We start from the raw sequence: 24,736 nt of genomic DNA on the forward strand, positions 1-24,736 counted from the left end.
TCTAACCATGGTTTCAACAGTGTCGCTTTCATCACTCTAAAATAATGCGGCTTGACGACCTTTATCGTCAAAGCTCGGTTCCCTGCAACGCTACTAGATGGTGCTGCCGTCAGCGCATCGCTCGCCTCACGGCTGTTTGAACCCACCGCTTGTACCCGCAGTATCGCGAAAGTTTTGCCGCAGCGAGGTCATGCCTCGCCTTTCCCTTCGCGAGTCGGTGGCGGCGCGGTTGTTTGTCGCCGCGCCGCGTTAAACACATAGTGTTTACTATCCCGACGTGCTTATCCTTTCACAGGAGCGTCAGTGATGGTGACTCACTTGGTGCGCTGCTGCGCGCCCGGTTGCACCAGTATATGCTTATTAAATCGGCGAGCTCGCCAGCATCTAAGAGAAGCGCAGTAGTTGAAACCAAAACGCTATAAAACATCCTTTACCCTGAAACGTCATGAAGGAAGCAGGGCCCTCACATCCCCGAGCGATCAGGCGAGCTCGAGATAGGGAGCGAAAACGCCATGCCCGCACCACAGATGACGCCTTCCTTGCGGCTTCCTTCCCACTTTGAGGGTACTGGCTTACGCTGCCTTGCCGAGCAGATAACTTGAGTAGCTGGGTACGTCGGCCGCAGAGAGGTGAAGAAGTCGGCGACAGAAGCAGCTGAATGTCGAGACGGAAGTAGACAACTTGGGCCAGTGAGTATTTCAAAGAAGCTTTCACTACACAAGCGTGGTATGCACGAATTGTTTTTATTACATTTTACTCAAAATTTTCCCGCTTACTAATCTAAGTCACTGCATCCGCAGTTATGCCAATCTGGGACCCAACGCAGAAAACGTCCTTTTGTTCTATTAAAACGACTGTATTACATACTGCGCAATAAATAATTTTGCTGGCGTTTTGTGGCACATACCTTGTTACATGCATAACAAAAGAATTAGCACTACAGCACAAGAAATGAATAGGTAACAAAATAATTGTCGACGAAACGTTGCAGGATCGCCGCTAGCGAGCACGTTCTTCGTATTGTGTTGATCACTGCGGCGTGCTTTTCTTCCTTTCCTTTTTTACTTGGGCGCAGTGTGCTGGAAAAGGTCCACTATGACGTGGGTGTAGAGCTTCTTGAAGACAATGTCGAGCACCCGGTACTTGAGGCTGTTGAGGCCGTCCTTGTAGATGCGGAAGAAGCTGCGCCTTATAAGCCGGTGCCTGAAAGAGTTGACGGGAAGAAATGCAGCAGAACCAGCGAGTTGCAGTCTACGAGAACGAATCAGAAAGTCCTTGCCCCTATCTTTTATTAGCCACTATAAGGTAGCAATTTCAATTATACGTACTAGTCTACGTACCTTACACTATTTCTTCCACATAGTCCTCACACCGGTTCAGACATGTGCCTCATCGCACCACTAAATTTGATATGCCGCTGTCGTCAGTCAGCGACGCGCGTGACCTCCCCGAACGCTTATTGTCGTGCAAGTCTTCATTGCCTTTTGCGATCTCACAACTCTACTACTTCACACTTCTCAAAGCGAGACCCCTTCCCCCGAAAGTGGTCTGCATTGCCCTGTGGATTTCGATGGGCGTTCGTCCGTTGCTCCACAGAAAACGAGTCGCACTTCGTTGCTCGTAGGCCATGGACGTGGGAAGTACAACCTATTCTTCAACAACTTACAACAGAGCCGTGCCGTGGAGCTACCGGCAGATAAGGCCGGGCCGGTCCAAGAAAGGGCCACCGCTGTGAATGGGTATGTTGTCTTCGCATTTACAGCCGTAATTTGGCTTTAAAAAATAGGGGTAAAGACTTTCTGATTCGCCCTCGTGTATAGAGCGACGGTATATACGATATATACGTATATACGCTGTATATACGTAAATACAGTGTGAGTGCATAAAGAGTCGAAACAGGAGTTTGTTTTTATTTAATCATTCTGACTGAAAATTTTTTCAAATCGGCTCATTAATAGCTGAGATAGAAATATTTCACTGCCGCGAACCCATGATTTCAGCAGGCGGGCTCCACTGCCAAGCAAGACGCTCTCTCCACTCGCCCCGTCTAGCCGTTCGCAAGCGAAATTCCTTCCCTGCGTTCTCCCATACCAGACCTCGAGGATCGCGCTACGCATACGTCACAGGCCCCGTCTTCATTCTTTTTTGTCCTCGCTTTTTTTTCTGCGCTACGCATTTCCGTTGACCGCGCCGCGCGCGAGTTGTTGTCTGACTAGCGATATAACTCATGACTAGCATGACTCATGACAAACATGACTAGCGGTATCATTCAGTGCTACACGAATACTGAGGCAGAACAAGCGGAGCGCAGAGCGTGATCACGAGCGGGAACACGGTAGAAAATGGAATAGTTTCGGTGCCTGCGCACGTGACCGCACTACCGTGAGAACAAGCAGACGAAGCGGAAGTACATCTCTCTTGCTTCGGTGCAAAGTAAAACAAAGAAACACGCAGGCATTCCGTCTGTGTTTTATTATTTCTCTAAACTTCAATTCCTCAATTCAAGCAACAGATCGCACAGATAACAAATGATATCTTGAATAATTCTCGAAGTCACGTGTCACCACGAGCAACGTCACACTGCGGACACGATTACGTAGGCGCAGGGGCACGATTACGTCACCGTCCGGCTTGGAGCGCGGCGGCCGCGAGTGAAGAGGGAAACGGCGTTCGGATTGAAATTTCAGATCTTTCCGCCGCGCGTAGCGATGTAATACTTTGCAGACACGATTGTTATTGCGCAATGTATGCTCTGCGCTTGTCAGCTCAGCATGGCCAGACCTGGTGAGGTGCCCTTTAAGTTGCCCGTGGCAGATAGCGTAATTCTAGTCCATGAACAGGTCTAGTCTAAGAGGCGGACATTTCTTGCACAAAAAATTGAAATGGATAAACGACTTATTAAAAAAAAATTCACTCATCTTTTTTTTTTAAATTAGCTTATGGCACATTAACACATTCCCGCCTAGAATGGTAATTTACACATTCTAGGCGGGAAGTTCGCAAGGCGGATCCACTCGGAACAAATTCTCAAGATGGCACAAATTTTGAGATATTAATTCCCGAAATTTGCTGAGAAATGATTGGCATTCCCGCTTCTTTTGGGCTTCAATGCATAAAACGACGTTTTGTTAAGAAAGTAAGCGGAACGGCAGTCCATTCTGACCGCCAATTTGACGGCGCATATATCGTAAATGGTGTCATCTACACAATTCTTTTAAGTGGATATGCCTTGTGGTCTCACCCGCTAGGATTTGTAAATTGCGTTATGTGCCACAAGGTTATTAGTTAAAAGCCTAATTATTGATTTTTGTTAATCAGTCTATTGCTCATTTTAATTTTTTTGTGCAACTAATGTTCGCCTCGTAGAGTAGACTAGCTCATGGACTATAATTGTGCTACGTGCCACAGGCAACATTTAAAAAAAAAGCAATTTTTGAGAAAGTGTTCGCTGAAACGCCCTGTATGTCTCTCTCGGCGCGGCTGTGATCACCCTGTAATCTGCAGTGAGTGCAGCGCATACGTTACCTTGACTCGCTCGGCTTTTGATTTTCGTGCTTCATGGCGACGTAGCGGCCGATGCTGCAGTTGGCGTGCACAAGCTTGTAGCCGCTGTAGCGCACCCTGCAGTCGTTACGAAATTCCCGCTTACTTCGGACGGCCGACTAAAACGGCGCGTGCACTCGAACTAAACCACTTCCGAAAACTTTAGGACGAAACAATGCAAAATTCGTTTTCCAACTTCTCGGATCAAGCTATACGGAGCAGGCATTTAAAGAACGCGCTCAGGCAGACCTCTGTCAGCGCTATATCAGTCTTTAGGAGCAGCCGCTTTTTTTAACGCGTTAATATTTTTATCAAGGCGTTATCGTTCTACAGTAGACAGTTTTAGTTTAGCGTACACAACTATAGCGTACGCTATACGCTATAACATAGCGTACGCTAAGCAGCGCACGTTTTCGACAACTTTAGTTGGCCGGCAACATCTTCGGATCTCAGAGGCCATATGCCGTTGTTTCGGCTATTTCGTGCCTGTAGCGATAGGTGGCGCTGACATCTCGAGCGTTTCTTTCGTTAGGCTTCGACTCGTTCGAAACGAGAAGCGATCTCGAAAACGCCACGAGGTTATCCATAATACTCTGTCGTCGAAGCGGCCTGAGACTAAGCGAAAGCCGTTTACACAGTCATTTACTACGAACGAAGTGCATTTTACAAAAGTAACGCCAAATTCAATTCGAAGCGGGCAGCCGGGATCGCCGCCACGTTTCCCGCAAACTCCGCAAACCCCGCAAAAACGCTAACGCTAACTCGTTTGCGTTGCGTACGCCCGCTATACCCGCTATTTCGTTTAGCGTTCAGCGCATGCGCAGTGACGATCCGCTATTTTTTAGCGTACGAAATGGAATAGCGTACGCTATACTAAAACTGTCTAGTAACCGACACCACGTGCCACGGACTTCGCATGTGCAGGGTTCGCCGCGCATGCGCAGTTGAGGGAAGTGGTAGCGATAACTGAATAACGTTAACGCTGGGATAAGAATACTCTAGTCGTATGTGCGAGTTACCTCTATCTATGTTCGCCTGCGCAGGTTGGGTAGTGAAACTCGGGGAAGCGTCTAGAATATTGCAATGACTAATATACAAACAGAAGGAAACCGAAAATTGACTTCGCGTTACTGAAATATGCTATACCGCCCGTGGTAGCCCACTGGCTACTGCGCGTTGCGCTGCTCAACTCGAGGTCGTCGTGGGCTCGATCCCGCTCACGGTGGCCACATATCAATGAGGGCGAAATGCAACAAAAAGAAGAAAGGAAAACGCTCTCGTACTTAGATTCAGGTGTCAGGTAAGGAAGTCCGGGTGTGGTCTAAACTAATCCGGAGTTCCCCCTGATACGGGGTCATTTAATTTAATACGTAAAATTTTGCGGAAACCTTTACACTTTATCAATGCTCGTCGATCACGTGGTCCCTATAGTTGTGTGAGGGCAAAAGAGCAAAGTTTGTACGTCCGGACGCTTCGCTCACGTGACTCAAACTAGCCGTTCCAGATTATACTCTGGTAAGCGCCGCGCCAACAGTGGGAGCCACGAGAGAGTAGCAAAGGATGCGCAGTAAACTTCGGAAGAAAACAAAAAGCAAGTGAAAGGATGAAAGGTTCAGTCAGGGGCAATGCAACGGTGAAAAGATTTAGGGAATTAAATGTGGACGCAGTTGCGGGCGCAGCTTATAATGCTGCTATATATAATTTAGTGAGAACTGGATAACCGGCGGATGACCTGCCAATGTGTGGGCCTAGCCGGCAGCCGTGGAACAAAGACATCGGCTGTGCTTTTCACAGTATACCGAACCGCTTGACGAATCCTGCCGTGGTATAGTCCGGATCATACATCCTCTGCGATGTCCGGCCACATTGTGTAGGTAGGTTAGGTTAGGTTAGGTTCACAATATGATATCTATTGTTTATTATTCACTTAAAAAGGTTTTGATAGCTACGTAGATTTCATGCGAAAATATGCGCAACTGTGACAATGCGTACACGGTAGTTTCAATAGAGTCCTTCCTCATCATCTTAACGTACTCGATGCCCTTCGCACAATGTCATACGTATATTTACTTGTTTCAACTGGAGTGAGTCACGGAGACCAAGTATATGCTATATTTATGTACAGTGTGTCCCACGTAACTTGAGCCAACCATTCAAAATATGGAAGGCGGACCAATATGCAGCAATGACAGCCTGTGAAAGACTAACAGAAATAAATCTTCCATTCAAGGACTGTGTCCGGGTAGTCCGCACTGCGATCACCTAAAAGTGGCAAAGGGATTGAGACTGCCAAGTTAACAACAAACTACCAAATAGTATAAAACCCATACTGCATGAGTGGAAGACATCATGCCACCAGGAACGTTTCATGAAGTTATCCCATGCTGCGTTCGTATTGGATAGACACACATCACACATAACTTTTTATTGAAGAAGGAAGAACAAGCGGTTTATAATCAATGCCAAGAAACTCTATGAATCACATTTTAATACCATGTCCGGTGTTGGAGGAAGAAAGACAGAAATATTTTTATGAACTTTACAAAACATTAACACCACTTCATCGTTCCCTGATCCTGTAGCTGAAAACGCACTTGTACCTTTATACGAATTTTTTTAGTTTCTAGTAGAACAGGTTTCTTAAACAAACTTTAATGTAATCATTTTTGTTGCAAGCATTTTCATCAAATTACATATCCTTATATTGTGCATGGCGCATCATTGCCGTAGTTTCTTTTGCTCCATAAAACCCTACATAACTAACGTGACAAAGACACAGATGCCACGTAGCTGAACAGAACCGAGATAATGTTGTGTGTCGTCTCTTGTTGTGTGTCGTCTCTTTTTCATTCCACATAATGAGATAATTTGTCTTAATTAATTATTCAACTGCTCAAATATTATAATTAGATGAAACGTGTCAATGAGAAAATTGTAGAGCAACATGAACAACTGCCGACACAGCTTTCTGTCGCTCATTACTTGCTACGTAAAAGTATTTTTCAGAGCGTGAAAGAAGCCCGCAAATATTCGCAAAACTGCCGCACGACTGGTCGCTCGAGGCACTTTGCGTGTATTCGCTGGCTTCTTTCACGCTCGGAAAAATTACTGAATTGAGGGCGCGAACTTTCACGCAAGAAAATCTTATTTGTCTTTTAAAACCAGCGATTCAGTTATTTTTCACTGTGCTGTGTCTCGCGTAATTATATTCTTGCGCGTTATAAAGAAATCGCGCGAAATATGAAAATAGCCGCATGATCATCCGCACCCGCGCGCCCCGACACCAGCGGTCCCAGGCGTTACTCGGAAGAATTAATTATATACGCGCAAAGTGCCTGGAGCTGCCAGTCGCGCGTCAAATTCGCATGTATTCGCGGGCCTTTTTCACGCTCGAAAAAACTTTTACGTAGCACGTATTGAGCAACGGAAAGCTACATCTGGAGCTTTTCATGTTGCTCTACAATTCTCCCATGACACTTTTCATGTAACTATAATATTTCAGAAGCTGTTTAATTGATTAAGACTAATAATGTAATTAGGTGGAATGCAAAATTAATTCGAGTATTTCCAAGCTACAGCAGACCACGTTCCCTTGGTTCTCTCCAGCTACGTGGCATTTTACATATCTTTAAATATTGATGCATGATAGTTGGGACACTCTGTATATACCCAGATACGGCGAGAGGGGAAGTGAATTCGTCGGCACGAAAACATGGAACAAAATACCAATTGAAATAAAGGCTGCCAGAAATAAAACTAAAATGTGAATTGCCATATGTATCTTGCTCAGCAATCTGGCTTATGAACAACATAAATTTTTTGTTTTGGAATTTTCTTTCCCAAATGCGTAACAGAAATGTGTATAGTTCGTCATTGTATGTGCAGCTTAATTATATGCGAATGGTTTATTTTCATAATGGCAAATAGAATTCATTCGTATAGGTTGACGCATCCAGTCGCATGACGTATACCCTACTTTGGACCAGCCTCCAGCCACTTAGGCTATCGGTCCAATTACTCTATCAGTCTTACCTGTACAACTGAGTCAAGCTGCCTGTCAATATATCCAAATATTCAGTTAGCTTGAATGAATTTCTCCTAGGTGGCGGTTGCTATCGGATGAAATAATCGACGGTCATAGGACACTAAGAGCGACAATGGTGACCATTCTGTACTGAAGACAAACGGGTGTCATGCACGTGGAGACGGTCGCATTCCACCATAACCTTCAGTTAGCGGTAACTGCGCAAAATATCTGCACATTATTTACTATATCCAGACGCAAAGCGGCTACAATGTTTAATAAGGAAAATGTTCGACCGGCAAACGAGACGAGTGTGCGATTGTGAGTGCGATTGCAGTCAAGTTCTAATCATGGCTATTTAGCCCCGCTGAACATGCAGCCTGTGCCGGGTCAATAAACCCATTGATTGATTGATTGATTGATTGATTGATTGATTGATTGATTGATTGATTGATTGATTTGGTCCTCTTTGATGAGATCACAATCTAACACGCGAGGTTACTGCGCGCTCGTTCTCGCGCAAAAACCTCGTGGCGGTGGTGATTGCGGCGACGCCGCGCAGCTTACCTCACCGACATGTCGTCGTCCTCTCCTCCCCAGCCCCAGAATACGTTGGAGAAGCCGTTGACCTTCTCCATGTGCTCCTGCCTCAACGCGCACACACCGCCGAATATGGTGGGGTAGGACGGCCTGTCAAGGGAGAAAACGGGGGAGTTGGGGTTGCGAGAACAGGGAAAACGTGCAGATTGCAAGAGCGTCAGGCTTATATAGAGGAACACCAAAGTAAAAGCCAATGCATTCTATACCAGTATCAACCTACGCGATTGAAACACTGAGGATAATAAGAAGCCGTAGAGGAGAAATCAAGGACAGCCCAACGAGTGGTGTAACAGAAAAATGTGGGCGCAACGTGTAGGTGAAGTTTGTCCAGAATTGGGGCCAATGGTGAAGAGGTACTGCACCCATTATAGAGCTTCAAATGGGAAGCTTTCATAGCGAACCAATGTACTTGTGGCGACACACACCGCGCATATTTCTGCGCACCTTCCATCTTATCATCTGGCCAAGCATACCACAGCTGCACGCTGGGTTGCAAGGTCGATAAAGCATAGCGCCACCGCCATGTCACCCGAGGTATGCGTCACCGACGGTGGCTATAAGAACAGGCTGCCTGGCTGATAAAAGCCGCCTTCTACCACCCGCTACCGTGACGAACGTAGCGTTGGTATGCCCGTCCGCTGACATCGTTCACCGAATAAAGAAGCGTTACGTTTTAACGCGATAGCGTTAAGGAGCTCGTGTCGCAGAAAAGCCGGTGTCGTCGGCGTCGGTGTCGGGTGTCGGCGTCGGCATTTGCGGCGTTGACCGTGAGCGATAAATCACGGCAGGCGCTTCATAAATAAAAAGCAACTTCCAAGATTGGCCCGGTGGGAATCGAACCAGGGTCTCCGGAGTGCGAGACGGAGACGCTACCACTCAGCCACGAGTTCGATGCTTCCAAGCGGTGCAAACGCGCCTCTAGTGAATGCGGTGTTGCCTTCGAAACGAGCCGTGGAAAGTTATACTGCGGTGTATATCGGTAATTATGAACATGTAACGTACAGAAGTCACAATTACACGAGTTGCGAAGTGCGTTTCCGCTGCATTTCTTCTGCGCTTTCCGCACACGCAGAGCCATCTTGCGGCAAACACAGAAGACCCCCTCCTCTCAATGTACGGCGCTGCCCCGACAGGAGGCACGCCGCGCGCGCATTGGGACCCCTGCCAGGCGCGTCGCGGGACTCCCTCTCCCCTGACGACGCTTCGCCGTGCTCCCGGTTTAGATTACTATCTATCTCTCTGCCCGTGCCGATCACGACGTTTGGCTGGCGTAGATCGTTTCCCCTCCGAGACACCGAGTTCTTTGGTTCGTTCCGTTCGCTCAGGCGCACGTTTCGTTGCCGCGCCGCACGCTGCGTTGCTCGACGCTCACCGCGTGATAGGTGGGCGCTAAGTCCGATGCGGGGCGCATCGTAAGTGATCGCTGTGCCGTAGCGCATTGTCTTATACCCCTTGGCGGGTCGACGGGAACGCTGTCGCGTCCCACTCTTGAAGGCGAAGCTTAAGCGTCCTCCAATTTTTTATGTTGGGATTCGTCCTTCGCTAGCCGCGACATCCCCACATCTGGTGACCCGGACAACGAACAACAACGCATCGCCATGGACGAACAAGACGCCCTTCAACGACAGCTGGAACTTCTCAACAGGCAGCTTCACGCGCAGCGAGAGGTGATCCAGAAGCAAGAGCAACAGCTTCAGCAACGGCACGACCAGCTCAATGGTTCCGTGCAGCAGCATCCTGCCGGCTCCGCCGAGGACGTCACAACCCCGGTAGATGGCATCCCGCACGCTGCCCCGCACGGCGTCTAGCGTCTCGCTGTCAAGCTTCCGCCGTTTTGGGCCGACTCGCCCGAGGTATGGTTCGCCCAAGTCGAGGCCCAGTTCTCCCTTGCGCACATCACACAAGACCGGACCCGCTACGATTACGTCGTCGCCCACCTCGATGCCCGCTACGCCAGCGAGGTCCGGGATATCCTTGCCAACCCACCAACGGCCAACCTTTACGAACACCTCAAGACGGAACTTATTCGCCGCCTGTCGCTCTCGGAAGACCAGAAGGTGCGACAACTTCAGTCCGCAGAATTAGCCGAGCGCAAGCCTTCGCAGCTCCTCCGCCACATGCGTGCTCTCGCGGGCAACATGGAAGTCCAGGATTCCTTCCTGCGAGCACTTTGGCTTCAGCGACTTCCACCGCACGTCCAGGCAATTCTGCAGGCTCAGCTTACGCTACCTCTCGACCAACTCGCCAACATCGCTGATCGCATTTCCCGGTTTGACGCGCCCCAGCGGGTTGCCACGCGACGTGCAGCATACCACCTTGCACTACATCCGGACCACCCCAGGGCCCCCGGTTTTCTGTCGCGCCCGTCGCCTTGCCCCGGACCGCATGCGCATAGCCAAAGCAGAGTTCGAAGCCATGCTCCCGGAAGGAATCGCCCGCCCCTCCGACGGCCCATGGGCCTCACCACTTCACCTCGTCCCTAAGAAGACCGAAGACTGGCGGCCCTGTGGGGACTACCGTGCCCTCAACGCCCGCACAATTCCGGACAGGTACCCCGTTCACCACATACAGGACTTCGCACATCGCATTTCCGGCTGCCACGTTTTTTCCGTGCTAGACTTGGTCAAGGCCTACACGCAGATACCTGTCAATCCGGACGACGTCCCGAAAACTGCAATAATTACTCCTTTCGGCTTGTTCGAGTTTCCCTTCATGAGCTTTGGCCTGAGGAACGCTGGACAAACCTTTCAACGCTTCATCGACGAAGTCGTCCGCGGCCTCGACTTCTGCTTCGTCTATCTTGATGACATATTGGTCTTTTCCCGCAATGCCGACGAACACCACAGGCACCTTCGTCTCCTTTTCCAACGCCTCGACGACCACGGCCTTCTCGTCAATGTCCCAAAGAGCACGCTCGGCGCTTCAGTCGTCAAATTCCTCGGCCATGAAACGCGATAACCTGATATCCTCGGCCATGATAACGCGATAACCTGTTTCTCCTTATCCGATTCTCCAAATAGGCATCGAGCAATGATTTAAACGTAATATTCTCTCTAAACATAGGAGTGTTAACTACAACGTCAGGAAACAGGAACACGGCCGTATGGATTACAGTGTACAAATTCTATTCTATACGAAATTAAGAGGAAGGGGTAATGAAGCCATATATTGGTTACGTGATGCCTAGGTCAGATTAGAGTGACCTGATGGCTGTCAATTAGGGAGTGTAGTTGCAGCAGGTGACATAAAATAGCGGCGTGATAGGATTCGAAAATTTGCTTCCGTATGATGGAGTCCACTGAAACGTGCAGCAGTGATGAAGATCTGCATAAGCGTCAAGCTGTCCTGCTAGCACAACGTATAGAGCAGGGCATTCAAAAGGAAAAACATGTGCGCTGGGCATTAGGATAGAACATTGGACGAGCTGGTGAACGTTAATGGTGGTATGGGAATGGTACACAAACGAAAACGGAAGGCACGTAAAGCAGGACGTGCGCCGATTCTCAGCTGATCATTTTATTACAAAAAGTAAATGCAAATTGTGCTGTTTTACTTCTACGTCTGCACGCTGGGTTACGCCGAAGTGAAGCACTCCGCGAGTCAGTTTTGATTCGGGGTTCCTTAACGTGCACCTAAATCTAGATACCCAGGCGTTCTTGATTTCCTGCCCCGGCCCCATCCCCATTGTTCGTTTTTATTGGAAAGACGCGAATGTATTTACGAATGAAAAGAAATGCAAGAATAGTTGACGAACACAGCTTTCCATCAACGTGAACTCGTGGCACACTACATCTGTTCTTAAGATACTCTCATTGTTTGCCAGTAGAAGCAATAGCCGCTTGACTGACGGCATTATACCATTTCCTTCTAATACTGAAGGCTTCAATGACCATTGTGAACTTGACTGTATACAGACAACATACCCAGGTCACAGAGGGCTGGGCTTCACTCACGCATACGAAAATGTGCAGCGAGATTGGAACCACTTGAAGCGGAGAGGAAACACCTGTGCTCCTTCAATGTCATGTTTACACATCTTCCGCTGTGTCATGTGAATGGCTTGCTGCCCGTCAAGGGCTACGGATACGCGACACCGGCTTCACAGGGTATCAATTTGGAAGCTTGGCACACACCGCAACTCACTCCGTGTACTCCTACCCGCATTCTCGCATCATTTGCTTGTTGTCCTTTGCGCTTTGTCGATCGCAGGACAGCGCGAAGCGCTTCGTGAAGCGTTCTTTCTTTTTTTCGGCCGTGGGGGAATTTATGCGGGTAATCTATGTGAGCACAGACTTCTGTCTTGTCAGGTTGTTGCTTCTTCTTTCGTCGGTTTGAGATTTCCATTTCGCAGAGCATGATACGTTTTTCGAAGTTCGTATAGCGAGTTCGAAAGGCTGCCTGGCGTAATCTTTGCATTTGCTCATCGGAGCTGTCCTATGCACACCGTCGCTACGTGACCTTAGTGGCACCGAAAAAAAAAAAGGCTATATGACCTCAGTGGTGCCGAACAAAAAGCCCGTGATTACCTTAGAGTGACTCCGTCGTCGTCGAGTTAAGCAACGGCTTCTACGATCGTAATATGGTGTCCTCAGCACGCATGTGAAAATGAAAATTCCATGGTGAAGACATCAAACTGGTTATTTCTTTCCTGTAACACTTCAGTCATGAGCGACAAGCCCATCTCGCTCTCTCGAAACACTTTAGTTGTTTTTTCGAGAGTGATAACTAATAGCAGAGGCATTGTGCACCAATTAATTGCGGTTCGAGAGAGCGGAACGGGTTTGCAGTTCAGGGATGAAGTGTTAAAGGAAAGGTAAGTCCTGTTTCCTGACGCGACGCAAAAATTTTTCTCCTTGACATGTGTGATCGCACTATCGTCCAAGTTGGTTGAACGGTTGGTTACCTGCACGTCGAGACACTCTGAGATCATCAAACGCGGTATAGCTTTCCCCCGTATTCGGGCGGTGCTCCGCTGAACAAATGAAAACGTTGCGCTGGTAGGCTTTCCAGCACATTTCATCACTCGGGGCAGCGAAAAACAATAGACCAAGTCTGTGAAATTTAATTCTCAAACCGAGGAAAGATGTCAACAACCTGTCAAGCCAGAAGGGTGTCCTATCATACTTTATATGCGCACTCATCCGCCCAGGGCTTTAAAAAAACTTCGAAAAGTGCCGTGACACTAAGCTCTCGTTTTCTTCATCTGATATGCTGTCGTATACATACTTGCTCGAAATGCAACAAGCGATGTGAGAATGCGGACAGGAGCGTATACAGAGTATACCATGCAGAGCCGGTATAAATTTGATGTCTATCGATATCCGCGGTTGACGTGCGGAAAGTCATCAATGGGCAAGAATGGACGACGTGCAAATATGAAATTAAGCGAGCACTGTCGTTCGCTCTCTGTCTCGCATACTTCTCACCTCACTGCGCGTTGGCCTACATGTTGGTGTAGCCTAGTCTTTTTTGGCACGGGCATGTTGTCATGGCTATAGCCCATAATATAACGTTCCACCTCAAAACAAAAGCTAGAGGATCTATATTCGTCAGTCAGGCGTCCACTGACGCCAACACACGTATAGCGAGTCCAATCGTACTGATGCGCAGTCACGTTCCTGATACCGTTTTTTTTTCTTTTTGTCTACTCATTTATTTTTTATGTAAATGAGTTCCCGTAAATGTCCAATAGGATGATTAAATTTGACATATGGCGCATGGCATGTCCTGCTTCTCTCGCCTTTTGTATTTGTTTGTGTTGCGCTACATTACCACCATGCTTTAGGCAGTTTACTTATGACTTTCTGGCGTTTTTTTTTTTCTGTTAGGTAGCAGAGATAGGTAATACAGTGCAGTCGTACTACCGTTAATGTGTATGGGAGCCCGAGAAAATGCGCTTGTGGCGACACACTGTGACGCTGCGCTGGACCAAATCGTGCAATGCTCTTCCCTCTATGACCGAGGGTATGCCCCACTTGTCCGTTAAGTGCAGACGTGTCAGCAGGGGGCAGGGTCACCACATAGGCAATGTTGTGTCTCTGTTTTCTTCTTCTTTCTAGTTAGAGTAGTGCAAAGCAGAAACACGACAGCGCCCCCTCTAAAAGGCAACGGTTGATCACGTGTGTCACGAGGTATCGCCACCAGCCAGTACTGGTGAGGTCGCATACGTCTATGCTAGCAAATACCCGTCGTTATGAAGTTCTCTAATGTCAGTGTCACATCGTCTGCGAAGAGAGAAGTGGGACTGAAACGACGCACTTGTATTCGTAGATGTCCAGGCAGCGGGAAATGTGGTACGGGTTCTCCTGGCACGCGTAGATGCTCCGGTCGTTCTCTGGTATCAGGTCCACGTCGTGGAAAATGAAGCAGTTGTAGTCGTGCATCGTCTTGGACACCTCGTAGCCGACATTGAGCAGTTTGGCTCGATTGAAGTCCCCGTCGCCACTCTGCACCAATGATGCAGCCAGCATAAATTTATTCACTTTCCTTTTTTTTTTCAGGGTGGACGGAGAAACGTATATCGGGCTCTCGTTTGATGATGTGAGATGAGATAAATGAGCCGTTATCGCTTCTCAGTTGCACTCGTATCAAACACCACAGACGACGCGTGACATGTTCTTATTCTCAAACGAGCGCATACAACCATAGTCATTTTCTTGCATATGAAGTCTGATCGAACGCCTTCCTGACCACCCAAAACCTTCTCTGACCTAACCTTCGCACTATACTGGAAACCTGTGTGATATTTTTGTCATGCCACACGGCGCAGTTCCAGACTATGCCGTCATAGACACAAAAGACGCCTAGAAGCGTATAATATTCCTGCCGCCTTCCCAGTTTTCAAAAAGACATACTAATTAGTTGCCTCAGGCTCTTCAATAGCTGGTAATGTGTCTTTCGGCTATTGGATCAACGGTCATTTGGTAAACTAAGTGCGCAACTTAGCCTGCTGAGTTAGCCGGTAATGCCCGCACGTCCCTGAGTTGACTGTGAAACAGAGTTTTCAGGAACATTTCCGTGGAGGCGGCTTCTAGGTCTAAAAAAAAAAGTTTGGCCTGTGTTTAGCAGGCTCGTTTAATGCATGTCGCTCAATGAATTATTAAAATGATGAGGTAGTGAACGGACGAATATCTTGTACACCGTGCACATGAAGCAGAAGGATGATATCCGTATCCTACTGCGATTGTATGACATGATCAAACTTTGCTTTAGAGCAAACCGGTGAAAAAAGAGCTCACGCAACCTTTTACTCGAAAACTTGACCTGCCAGAGCATCCGTAAAATTCTTACGATGTATCTTTTGCACATAACACCCTTTTAGAACCCTGAAGTAATAGAAAGGTATACTAAGGCTGTACTAAGGGGGTTCTGCTAACGAACACGCCCACTCTTGAAAATTGCAAAGTGGTAAGCAACAGGAATACTGTTTCGTTAACCTATACACACCCACAAGAGTGCCTTCTTTCTATCGTTTCTTTCTTGTTCTTTGCGTACCTGTTCGATAATGTAGATGCCGTAGTCGAGCTCCTGTTTGCGCAGGAACTGGTGCATGTGGTGCAGAAAGACGCGCAGGTTCCTAAGCCGGTCCCGGTAAGGCACTATGACGGCCACGCGGTGGCGCGCCAAGCAGTGACTCGGCCACCAGCGGCCTCCTGGCTTGACGTGGAGGAAAGCGGGCTCCAGCAGTTTCAACTCGGGCACCTCTGTCGCGACGGGGACCAGGCCTACTGCGGTGCGCCAGTGCACGGTTGTAGACGAGAGGGCTAACGCGCCGGACAGGACAACGCAACGAGGGCCGCGAGCGCCAGAGCTTCCGATGCGATAGCATGTTTGCAATCGCTGCGGCTGGCTTCCCACGTGAACTCGTGAAAATTTCGTGAAATTCCGTAGCGATACGTCTGGGTGTGTTGAGTTCGAAGCAGCCCCATCAGTTGCCGTGCGGGCGCCGCGTAGCAATCATTAGAAGTTTCTTAAGCAAATTCCTAAGCAAATGCAGCACTTCAGGGGCCGTATTCTGAAACAATCGTTTCCAGTGATAATATCGCCTTGGCCACGCATTCGCCATCTCTGCGCACTGATTGGGTGTTTCAGGAAAATCGGATGAAATACGTGATCCAATTTTGCTCAGCCAGCCAATCAGCGCACGCCTGACTGCGAAACTATCGCCCCAGATATGAGTAGGAGTATAACAGCGCACGTTTTCTATATATATATATATATATACCCGCCGTGGTTGCTCAGTGTTAGGTTGGTGTGGTGTTAGGCTGCTGAGCACGAGGTCGCGGGATCGAATCCCGGCCACGGCGGCCGCATTTCGATGGGGGCGAAATGCGAAAACACCCGTGCACTTAGATTTAGGTGCACGTTAAAGAACCCCAGGTGGTCAAAATTTCCGGAGTCCCCCACTACGGCGTGCCTCATAATCAGAAAGTGGTTTTGGCACGTAAAACCCCATAATTTAATTAATTAATTAATTAATTAATTAATATATATATATATATATATATATAGAGAGAGAGAGAGAGAGAGAGAGAGAGAGAGTATAGGCGAACCAACTAAAGAAGAGGCAAAATAGCAGAGAAGTTGGCAGCAGCATCAAAGTCCGCGTAGTTGCAATCGAGCACAAGATCCGAGGTAACGGCGGTGCATAGTCAATTGAGAGCCGATATCTTTTTTAAAAAGCCGGGGCGGCTTGCAGGAACATCTAATAACGAAAATAATAACGAATTTAAGAACGCGTTCTTAAATGTTGCATAGACAACGCCTAGACCACACAAGAACGCGATCTTAAATTTGTTATTATTTTCGTTGATAAATGTTCGCGCAGGCCACCCCAGTTCCGCAACTAAAGGAACAATGCATTAGGAGTGCTACAGCATTGGGGGTGCCAGCGAGAGCGAAAGGGCATTTGTTTAAAAGTTATAGCGGTCTTCGTCGAGACATCCAGTTTTGTTCATTGCTTACAGTAGCTGCAAACGAACATTACCTTCTGTCTCGCGAGCCGTTTGAAAAATTGTCCATTCTCGTGAAGCAACCTCCACACGCGATATAGCCTGCGCCTGGAGCCTTCCGATGCGCCTGAGAAACCGTTGTGCGCGCACTAGCACGTATCCTCCTTGGCGGTAACCGCAACGAAGACTGACACCTGGGTAGCGCGACACGGATTGCGACTTCGTGGAGGAGCAACTCACAGCGGCGGATGCTCATAGAGTTACCGCACGTGGCTCCCGCACCCTGCGCGAACCACACACAGTGACTCTAGATGCTCACACCGGCAAGCGCCACCTGCCCATCGCCACTTCAAGATGTCTCGCGATGGGTGGCGTTCCCTCGCGCAACCATCGTCATGTCACATAAACGCGAGCGCGTTTCGACGTCCTGCTGCGGCAGGGGAATGAGAAGGCTGACGCTCTAGCTCGAGAGCTCACGAACCGAGCGGAGCAACCACCGCCCTCCCATTCACAACCCGCCGCTTCACAGGAAAGCCGTCGCTCATGGTTATATTGTGCTCAGTTTTACGCAGACGATATTAGGGAGGATAGGACGTGGACGGACGTAGCGTCCGTCCACGTCCTGTCCTTCCTTATTATCGTGTTTGTAAAACTGAGCGCAATATAACCATGAACGCTCACCAACTAGCCTCCTTCATTGCTTTACTAAAAGCCGTCGCGAGGAGGAGGATAACGATCCGGCACGTATGGCACCACGCGATATTCTTGCTCACCAGCGCGGCATGCGGCAAAAATATGGCGTCCCCCACACATCTTTGCAAGGGGAAGAAGCAATAGATCTCCGCAGGATTCAAACGGGGGGTCTACCCAAATTTATTAAGATTGAGCAAAATTTTCCCAACGATGTACGGGCGTGCCTGTCCGTGGTGTAGCGACTCACCACCGTCTTTGTACCACATCTCATGGGGATGCCAAAATAGACCGCCAAATTTGAATGCGTGCTTAGTTAGGTATAATCTAACCAACACACTAGAGCAATGGTAGGCACAACTCGCCAGCTCAGACCCGAAGGTGCAGAAGGCTCTCCTTGGTCACGTTCGGCTTGCGGCAGAAGCCAGTAGAGCCCTGGACTTGGGGCACCACCCATCAAGCTCCTAATCCCCTATCCCCATTTCCCCAATTCAATAAAGTTATTCTCTCTCTCGAGCCCCTATAGCGACTGGTCCGAAACGGTCGCTTGTCGACCAACGGGACCCTCGCTTCGCGACCGGCTTGGTCGCACGACTTCCGCGACTCGCCGCTGTCAATGCCGCCTAAAAGTGACTGAAACTGCTTTGCTATTTTATATTAGAGAACGATAAATGACCCCAGATCAGCGTCCCTCAGGCATTGAGCACGGCCACGAGCGACGCTTCGACGCAGTGGCGGTTCTCGTCACAAAAGAGGGACGCTCGCGGCGTCTCTGAGCCGTAGTGCTGAAGCTAAGCCTCAGCGTGGTCAGGATCGGCGTCCGGGGACTGCCGACCTTGTCCAGCACCGCGAAACCCGTTGACCACGATCATGGATGTGGAAGCTACCAACGGCGATGATCCAGCAACAGAAGGATATCCAGAAGACCCGGCGGATGGATCATGGCTCACTGCTCGCGGCCGGCGGAGACGCCGCGCCGACGATACGTCTGACCCAGCAGCCCGCCGCCAAGAGACGCAGCATTCGAACCAAACTGTACCACGACGACCCCAGAGACCACCACCTCTGCCCATTGACGATTTTAAAGTCATCCTGCGCCCGAGAAACGGTCTCACATTCGGTGAGTGGCCTCGCCACACTCTGACTCGCGCCGTCGGCATCGAGGCGCGCCTCAAGGAACAAGAGGTCGACGAACTTCACCTACGTGTTCAACGTGCCCAAAACATCGCCCTCATCAGCACGCCAAGTGAAAGAATAGCGACCAGCCTTAACAAGATAACATTGCTTGCACTTGGCCCGCGACGCTACCCCATCTCAACATACATCGCCTCCCCCGATAATTCCTGCAAAGGAGTCATCACGGGTCCCGACACAGGGACTACATCAACCGAACTTTTAGACCACCTGTTGGCACCTGGGGTGGAAATCCTCCATGCTCGCATGATGGGGCGAACAACCACGGCCATCATAACATTTGCTGGCCTCAGGGTACCGCGCTACGTTAGGTATTATGGGGCCGAGTACCGATGCTACATACACACCCCGAGGGCCCAGGTATGCAGCGTATGCCTCACAGTGGGCCACCGTGCGGACGTCTGCCCCACGCCAAGCATCAAGCGCTGCACCACATGTGGGACTGAAAACCCATCCACCACCGAACCTCACCAGTGCCAGCCCCGGTGCCTGACGTGCAAAGGGGATCATCCGACAACCGATCCCAGCTGTCCGGGCCGGGCACGAAAGCCACCCAACAAGCAACGAGTGCGCCAGGAACTCGAGAAACAAAAACGGCAACAGCATCGTCCTATGGCCCAATCTGGAGAGCGACGAAGCCGATCGCGGTCCCGTTCCCGATCTCGGTCCCGATCCCGGTCACGATCTCGGAGCCGAGGCCCCTGCGAGTGTTCTAAGAACCGCGAGCGGGTACCGCCACCATCGTCATCATCATCCTCATCACCACCGTCGTCACCACCACCAGTGGCACCACCACCGGCCAAGAAGCCGCCACCACTACCGCAACAGCTACCATTAGTAACGCCCGAAGGGCCAGCCGGACCTAAAGGGGTAAGTTGGGCGGAGGGCCCGCCACCTTCACTGCGCAAATCTCCCTCACACTCATCCGAACCTCAGACCCTACCACAAACTCAATCCCAATCCCAGGCGCCTCGCGCGAAGATCCCTCCCCAGTCCACAACTTCATTGTGCCGCGACCTCCAGCAGGAGCTTCGAAGAGAATTACACCGAGCTATACAGGAGATGCGAGAAAGCATTCTCACGGAGGTTAAGGAAATGATCCGGGCCGCCTTTGTAGACTTCCAAACCACCGTGCTGAAACCAATGCTGCATGAAATTACTAACGAACTCAAGCAGAGCGTGAGAGAGCTCACGGCACAACCCCTTCCCCCTAAATCATCCTCCTCCTCCTCATCTTCACTAGTCGCACGCGCTACACCAACCTCAGCGCCGTCACTAGCGACAAGCGAGCGCGCTCACCCGTACGTTCGCCCAGCCCAGCTACAGAATGATGGCGCCTGCAATGCAAATGCAAAATAGAACGGCGGGACTGACGATGTGGCAGTGGAATTGCAGGGGGTACCGTTCTAAACGGGGCTCGCTGCAACAGTACGTTGCCGCATCGTCAGAACCGCCGGACATCATACTTCTCCAAGAGCCGGGCGCCACCCTTGTAACTATCAGTGGCTACGAGGCCATTAGGGGCTCGGACGAGGCGAAAGTGTGCGCGCTTGTGTCCAGGAAACTCACATATACCCATAGTACTCTCACGTCAGATATCCCTCATCAAATCATCGAGGTTGTCCCCGCGGACACGAGACAAAATAGCCTGTACATCTTAAATGTATACAGTGCACCTCGGGCTCGGTGGGACAATTTTCAGTATCTACTCTTGGAACTCATCAAGTTGGGCCCGGTTTCCGTAGTGTGCGGTGACTTCAATGCCGCACACGTGGCCTGGGGCTATCGCAGTAACACACCAAAGGGCACCCGGCTTTGGGACCTCACACATAATCACCGATTCACCCTCATAACAGATCATACCCAGCCTAGTCGCCAGGGAAATAGCGTCGAGAGAGACACTTGCCCGGATCTCACTTTCACCAGGGGGGTCCAGGGCGAGTGGCTGAACACTGGCGAGACGCTGGGTAGCGATCACCATATTCTCATCATCCGCATCAATCACACAAGTTACAAACGCCCTGAAAAGAAAATTTGCATCACAAATTGGACCAAACTTCGCGTAATCCGTAAGGATCGAGCCTCAGGAGATGACAGCCCCAAAACTTATGCCAGTTGGCTCAGTGATTTACGCAATGATCTAAACAAAACGACTAGCCGCATAACCACGACGACAGAGACCCCCGAGGTTGACCCGCATCTCCTACATCTGTGGGACGCGCGCCGAGGTCTCACGAAGCGATGGAAACGGCAAAAGTTCAATCGAAAATTGCGCTGCAGAATATCCCAAATTACGAGAGCAGCTCAGGAATACGCAGACCAGCTAACCAGTGCTAACTGGCAAACGTTTTGTGGTAAGCTAAGTGGTACGCTGGGCACCGCGAGAACGTGGGCAATCCTTCGGTCGCTAATAAATCCGACAAACACGACATCCCATAAAAACCGGCAGCTTCAAATTTTCCTCCACCAGTACGGAGGAGACGGAGACCAGCTCCTGAAGGACCTTGAACAAAGGTATCTCTCCCGTGGCTCTAAGCCAAGCTATCCGGACTATCCGTATAGAGAAGAAAGTGACCCGCTAGGCACTGACATAACTGTCCAAGAAATCAAAGCCGCACTCGCAGACATTCATAGGAACACCGCACCCGGAGAGGACGGGATACGCTATACTCTACTGCGAAATCTCCCGGATGAGGACCTGGAAACGCTCTGTGCTATGTACAATCAGCACTGGCACGCCGGCACTCTTCCTCTAGAATGGCGACGTGCCGAGATCACTTTCATGCTCAAGCCCGGAAAACCCCTGTCGATCCAAAATTTACGGCCGATTTCCCTCACATCGTGCATCGGAAAGCTGCTTGAGTATGTAATCCTAAAACGGCTTCAACCTTTCTTGGCGATGCAAAATTTCTTTTCCCACACACAGTTTGGATTTCGCCCCCATTTGTCCGCTCACGATGTTCTTCTTCAGATAAAAGAGGACCTCGTTGACCCCCCCATCAGGGCTCAGACGAGAGCTCTTTTGGCGCTTGATGTCAAAGGAGCTTTCGATAACGTTTCCCATGGTCTCATCCTTGAGAACCTGGCCCACTCCCACTGTGGCTCCCGTATGTACAATTACGTGCGAGCCTTTCTCAAGGACCGTGTAGCCACAGTGGGAATGGGCCCATATCGGTCAACAGACATTAAAGTTACCGGAGCGGGGACACCTCAGGGGTCGGTGCTCTCGCCGACGCTATTCAACATAGCTATGGCGAGACTACCCCAGTTACTGGAGAAGGTTGAGGGGCTATACCACGCGATATATGCTGACGATCTGACTCTCTGGACGTGCACCGGCTCGGATGGAGACATTCAGGACCGCCTACAGACGGCGGTGGATATAGTGCAGGCATACCTCGCGACTGGAGACCTTGAATGTGCGCCAAATAAATCAGAACTATTACTACTCCGACCGCTAAGCAGCTATGAAACGCCAATTCCAGTGACTGAAGTGAGAATACAAGGCATACCAATTCCCACTGCACAAAGAGTCCGAATCCTTGGTTATCACCTACAATCCAACGCCAAAGCTCACTTCACGGTAGATCTCCTTGGTCGACAGTGCGAGCAAATCATCGGTATGATGAGGCGCGTTAGTAACCGCCGCTCAGGACTCAAGGAAGCCGATATGCTGTGGTTGGTCAAGGCATGCATTATCAGCCGGCTAACCTATCACCTCCCATACCACAACCTGACGCTCTCTCAGACCAACCGTATAAACACAATTATTAGAAGAGCCGTCAAACAAGCACTCGGAATTCCTGTATATGCTTCTACGGAACGACTACTTGCTCTCGGGGTACACAATACCATCGAGGAACACATCGAAGCGCACAGAATGGCACAACTCGAGCGATTGAGACTGACCCCTACAGGCAGGCATTTGCTCGCACGGCTGGGCTACCCACAGCATTCACCCTCTACGCGAGAGCATGTCCCAGTCCCATCAAACATCCGAACCTTACTCACCATAGCGCCCATACCGCGCAATATGCATCCAGAGCATCATAATGGTCGCCGGGATGCACGTGTTAGATACCTTCGGAAACTCCTCAACGCCCAGCCGGAGGGCACCGTCTATTATACCGACGCTGCCCACTATGCTCTTGCGACCAGAAACAAAGAAAGACAAGTGTCGGTGGTGGCGGACGATCAAGGTAATATCGTCACCTCGTGTAGCGTCCAAACGAAAGCTACGCTCACAGGGGAAACGTTGGCCATAGCACTCGCTTTCAACCACATCGTCGGTCACATGGAAAGATCCCCAAACCACGACCACATCATCATTACAGACTCACAAGACGCATGTCGAGCCTACCTCAGGGGTCATATTCCTCAGGAAGCCAATCGCGCTCTCACCAGCACACGTAAGCTCCCCGCCATTCCAGATCCCTCAGTACCACGCATCAGGCTGATTTGGACACCTGCTCATGCCTCACTGTCGGGTAATGACCGCGCTCATGCGGCTGCCCGAGAGCTAACCTGCCGGGCACCTGGCAGTGAGGCGAGCAACCCATATCAAGCCTCCCAGAATTTGCCCAACACATACCGGGACACTCTAGACTTTTACAGACTAGGGCGCTTGCAATATCACCCACCTCCCAAATCTTTCTCCCGGGATGAAGCCGTATCACTGCGACGGCTTCAAACCAACTCGTATCCGAACCTCCTCTTTCTCAACAAACTCTCCCCAACCTTATATCCCACCACCTGCCCAGGGTGCGGTGCACCACCGACGACGTTCCACGTCACGATTGAGTGCCAAAAACCACCTAAGGATGTCCCTCTTCTACAATCCCCCCAACCAACATATGCGCAGTGGGAGGCAATCCTCCGTCGCTCCGAGCCTCAGGTCTGGCTGGCCCTGATACGACGAGCACGAGCGGTGGCGACAGCTATTGGGGCCCTGGACTGAGGGCCCCAACCACATAAATCCTTTCACTTTATAATAAAGTTTCTTCTCTCTCTCTCTCGTCACAAAAATGCGCAGTACGTGAGACAGGCTTGTTTTTTTTCTCGCTTACTTAGATGTTCCGGCTCCTCCTGGCAAAGCTTTCGCGGAGCAGCTAAACCGGCGTGGTCGTAAGATGTGTAAGCGGGACCAAGAACGTTGCGGCCCATCTCCAAGGGGCCGGCGCGAGTCCCGGCCGTGGTCGTCGTCGTCGTCGTCGTCGTGGTTTTCGCGGTCGCCTCCCGGCTGGCTCGGCTCGGGGCCTGCTGGCGCGGCGCGGCGGCTGGCGGTTGCTCGAACCGCGCCTGGAGGAACACCACCACCAAGGGGGCGGCCGCTACCAAGACCATGAGGAGCAGGAACGACACTCCTCCACGCCTGGCAACGAGCCACGCTTTGATCGCGGGAAAGAAGGAACGCCTGAAAGGGAAACAAAGCAGAAACACCCGGCGCGAGGAGATCCTTTGATCCGAGTCTGCAGCAGAAAAAAAAAAAACCATCTTGATTTGGTATACTGTGAGTACTTTGTTTTTTGTTTCAACAACGAAAGAGAGAGATAGATAAATTGGAAAGGCTAGGAGATTAAACAGAGGGGAATACCGGGTTTTCTACCCTGCAGCGAAAATGAGAAGATGAAAGACGGAATGTGGACCAGGGACCGAGCACAACACGGGAAGCATATGGCTCACTGTTCAAGTGAATTACCGGCAGAGGTGTGCATTAATTATTTCGACGATAAAT

The 24,736-nt window shown here is 50.1% G+C and overlaps 1 protein-coding gene across 3 annotated transcripts; it reads right to left on the reverse strand.

Annotated features, from left to right (window-relative positions):
- Positions 1-724: 724 nt before the first annotated feature.
- On the reverse strand, positions 725-24,415 carry LOC135898174 (beta-1,4-N-acetylgalactosaminyltransferase bre-4-like). 3 transcript variants are annotated; one of them, XM_065426985.1, is made up of 6 exons: positions 24,069-24,415; positions 15,662-15,894; positions 14,426-14,613; positions 8,135-8,257; positions 3,526-3,621; positions 725-1,203 (listed from the first exon to the last, which is right to left on the reverse strand). In XM_065426985.1, exons 1-6 carry the CDS (start codon positions 24,343-24,345, stop codon positions 1,062-1,064), a joined length of 1,059 nt encoding a protein of 352 aa, XP_065283057.1. In that variant the 5' UTR covers positions 24,346-24,415; the 3' UTR covers positions 725-1,061. The 3 variants fall into 3 exon arrangements, with proteins under 3 accessions (XP_065283057.1, XP_065283054.1, XP_065283055.1); XM_065426982.1 differs by having other exon boundaries at positions 15,662-15,891; positions 24,069-24,185; XM_065426983.1 differs by lacking the exon at positions 3,526-3,621 and having other exon boundaries at positions 24,069-24,202.
- Between the last annotated feature and the right edge of the window lie 321 nt (positions 24,416-24,736).

Source organism: Dermacentor albipictus, chromosome 3, assembly GCF_038994185.2.
Source record: "Dermacentor albipictus isolate Rhodes 1998 colony chromosome 3, USDA_Dalb.pri_finalv2, whole genome shotgun sequence".
In the NCBI taxonomy this organism is placed as follows: Eukaryota; Metazoa; Arthropoda; class Arachnida; order Ixodida; family Ixodidae; genus Dermacentor; species Dermacentor albipictus.

Bases quoted from the DNA above. Each gene is read 5' to 3' on its own strand.
- LOC135898174 (XM_065426985.1), bottom strand. From the start codon at position 24,345: ATGGTCTTGGTAGCGGCCGCCCCCTTGGTGGTGGTGTTCCTCCAGGCG. The intron at 15,895-24,068 runs GTAAGCGAGAAA...GGCGCACCGCAG, and splicing joins GGAGGAGCCGGAACATCTAA to TAGGCCTGGTCCCCGTCGCG. The intron at 8,258-14,425 runs GTGCGTCGTTTC...CTCCCTTGACAG, and splicing joins CTGGACATCTACGAATACAA to GCCGTCCTACCCCACCATAT.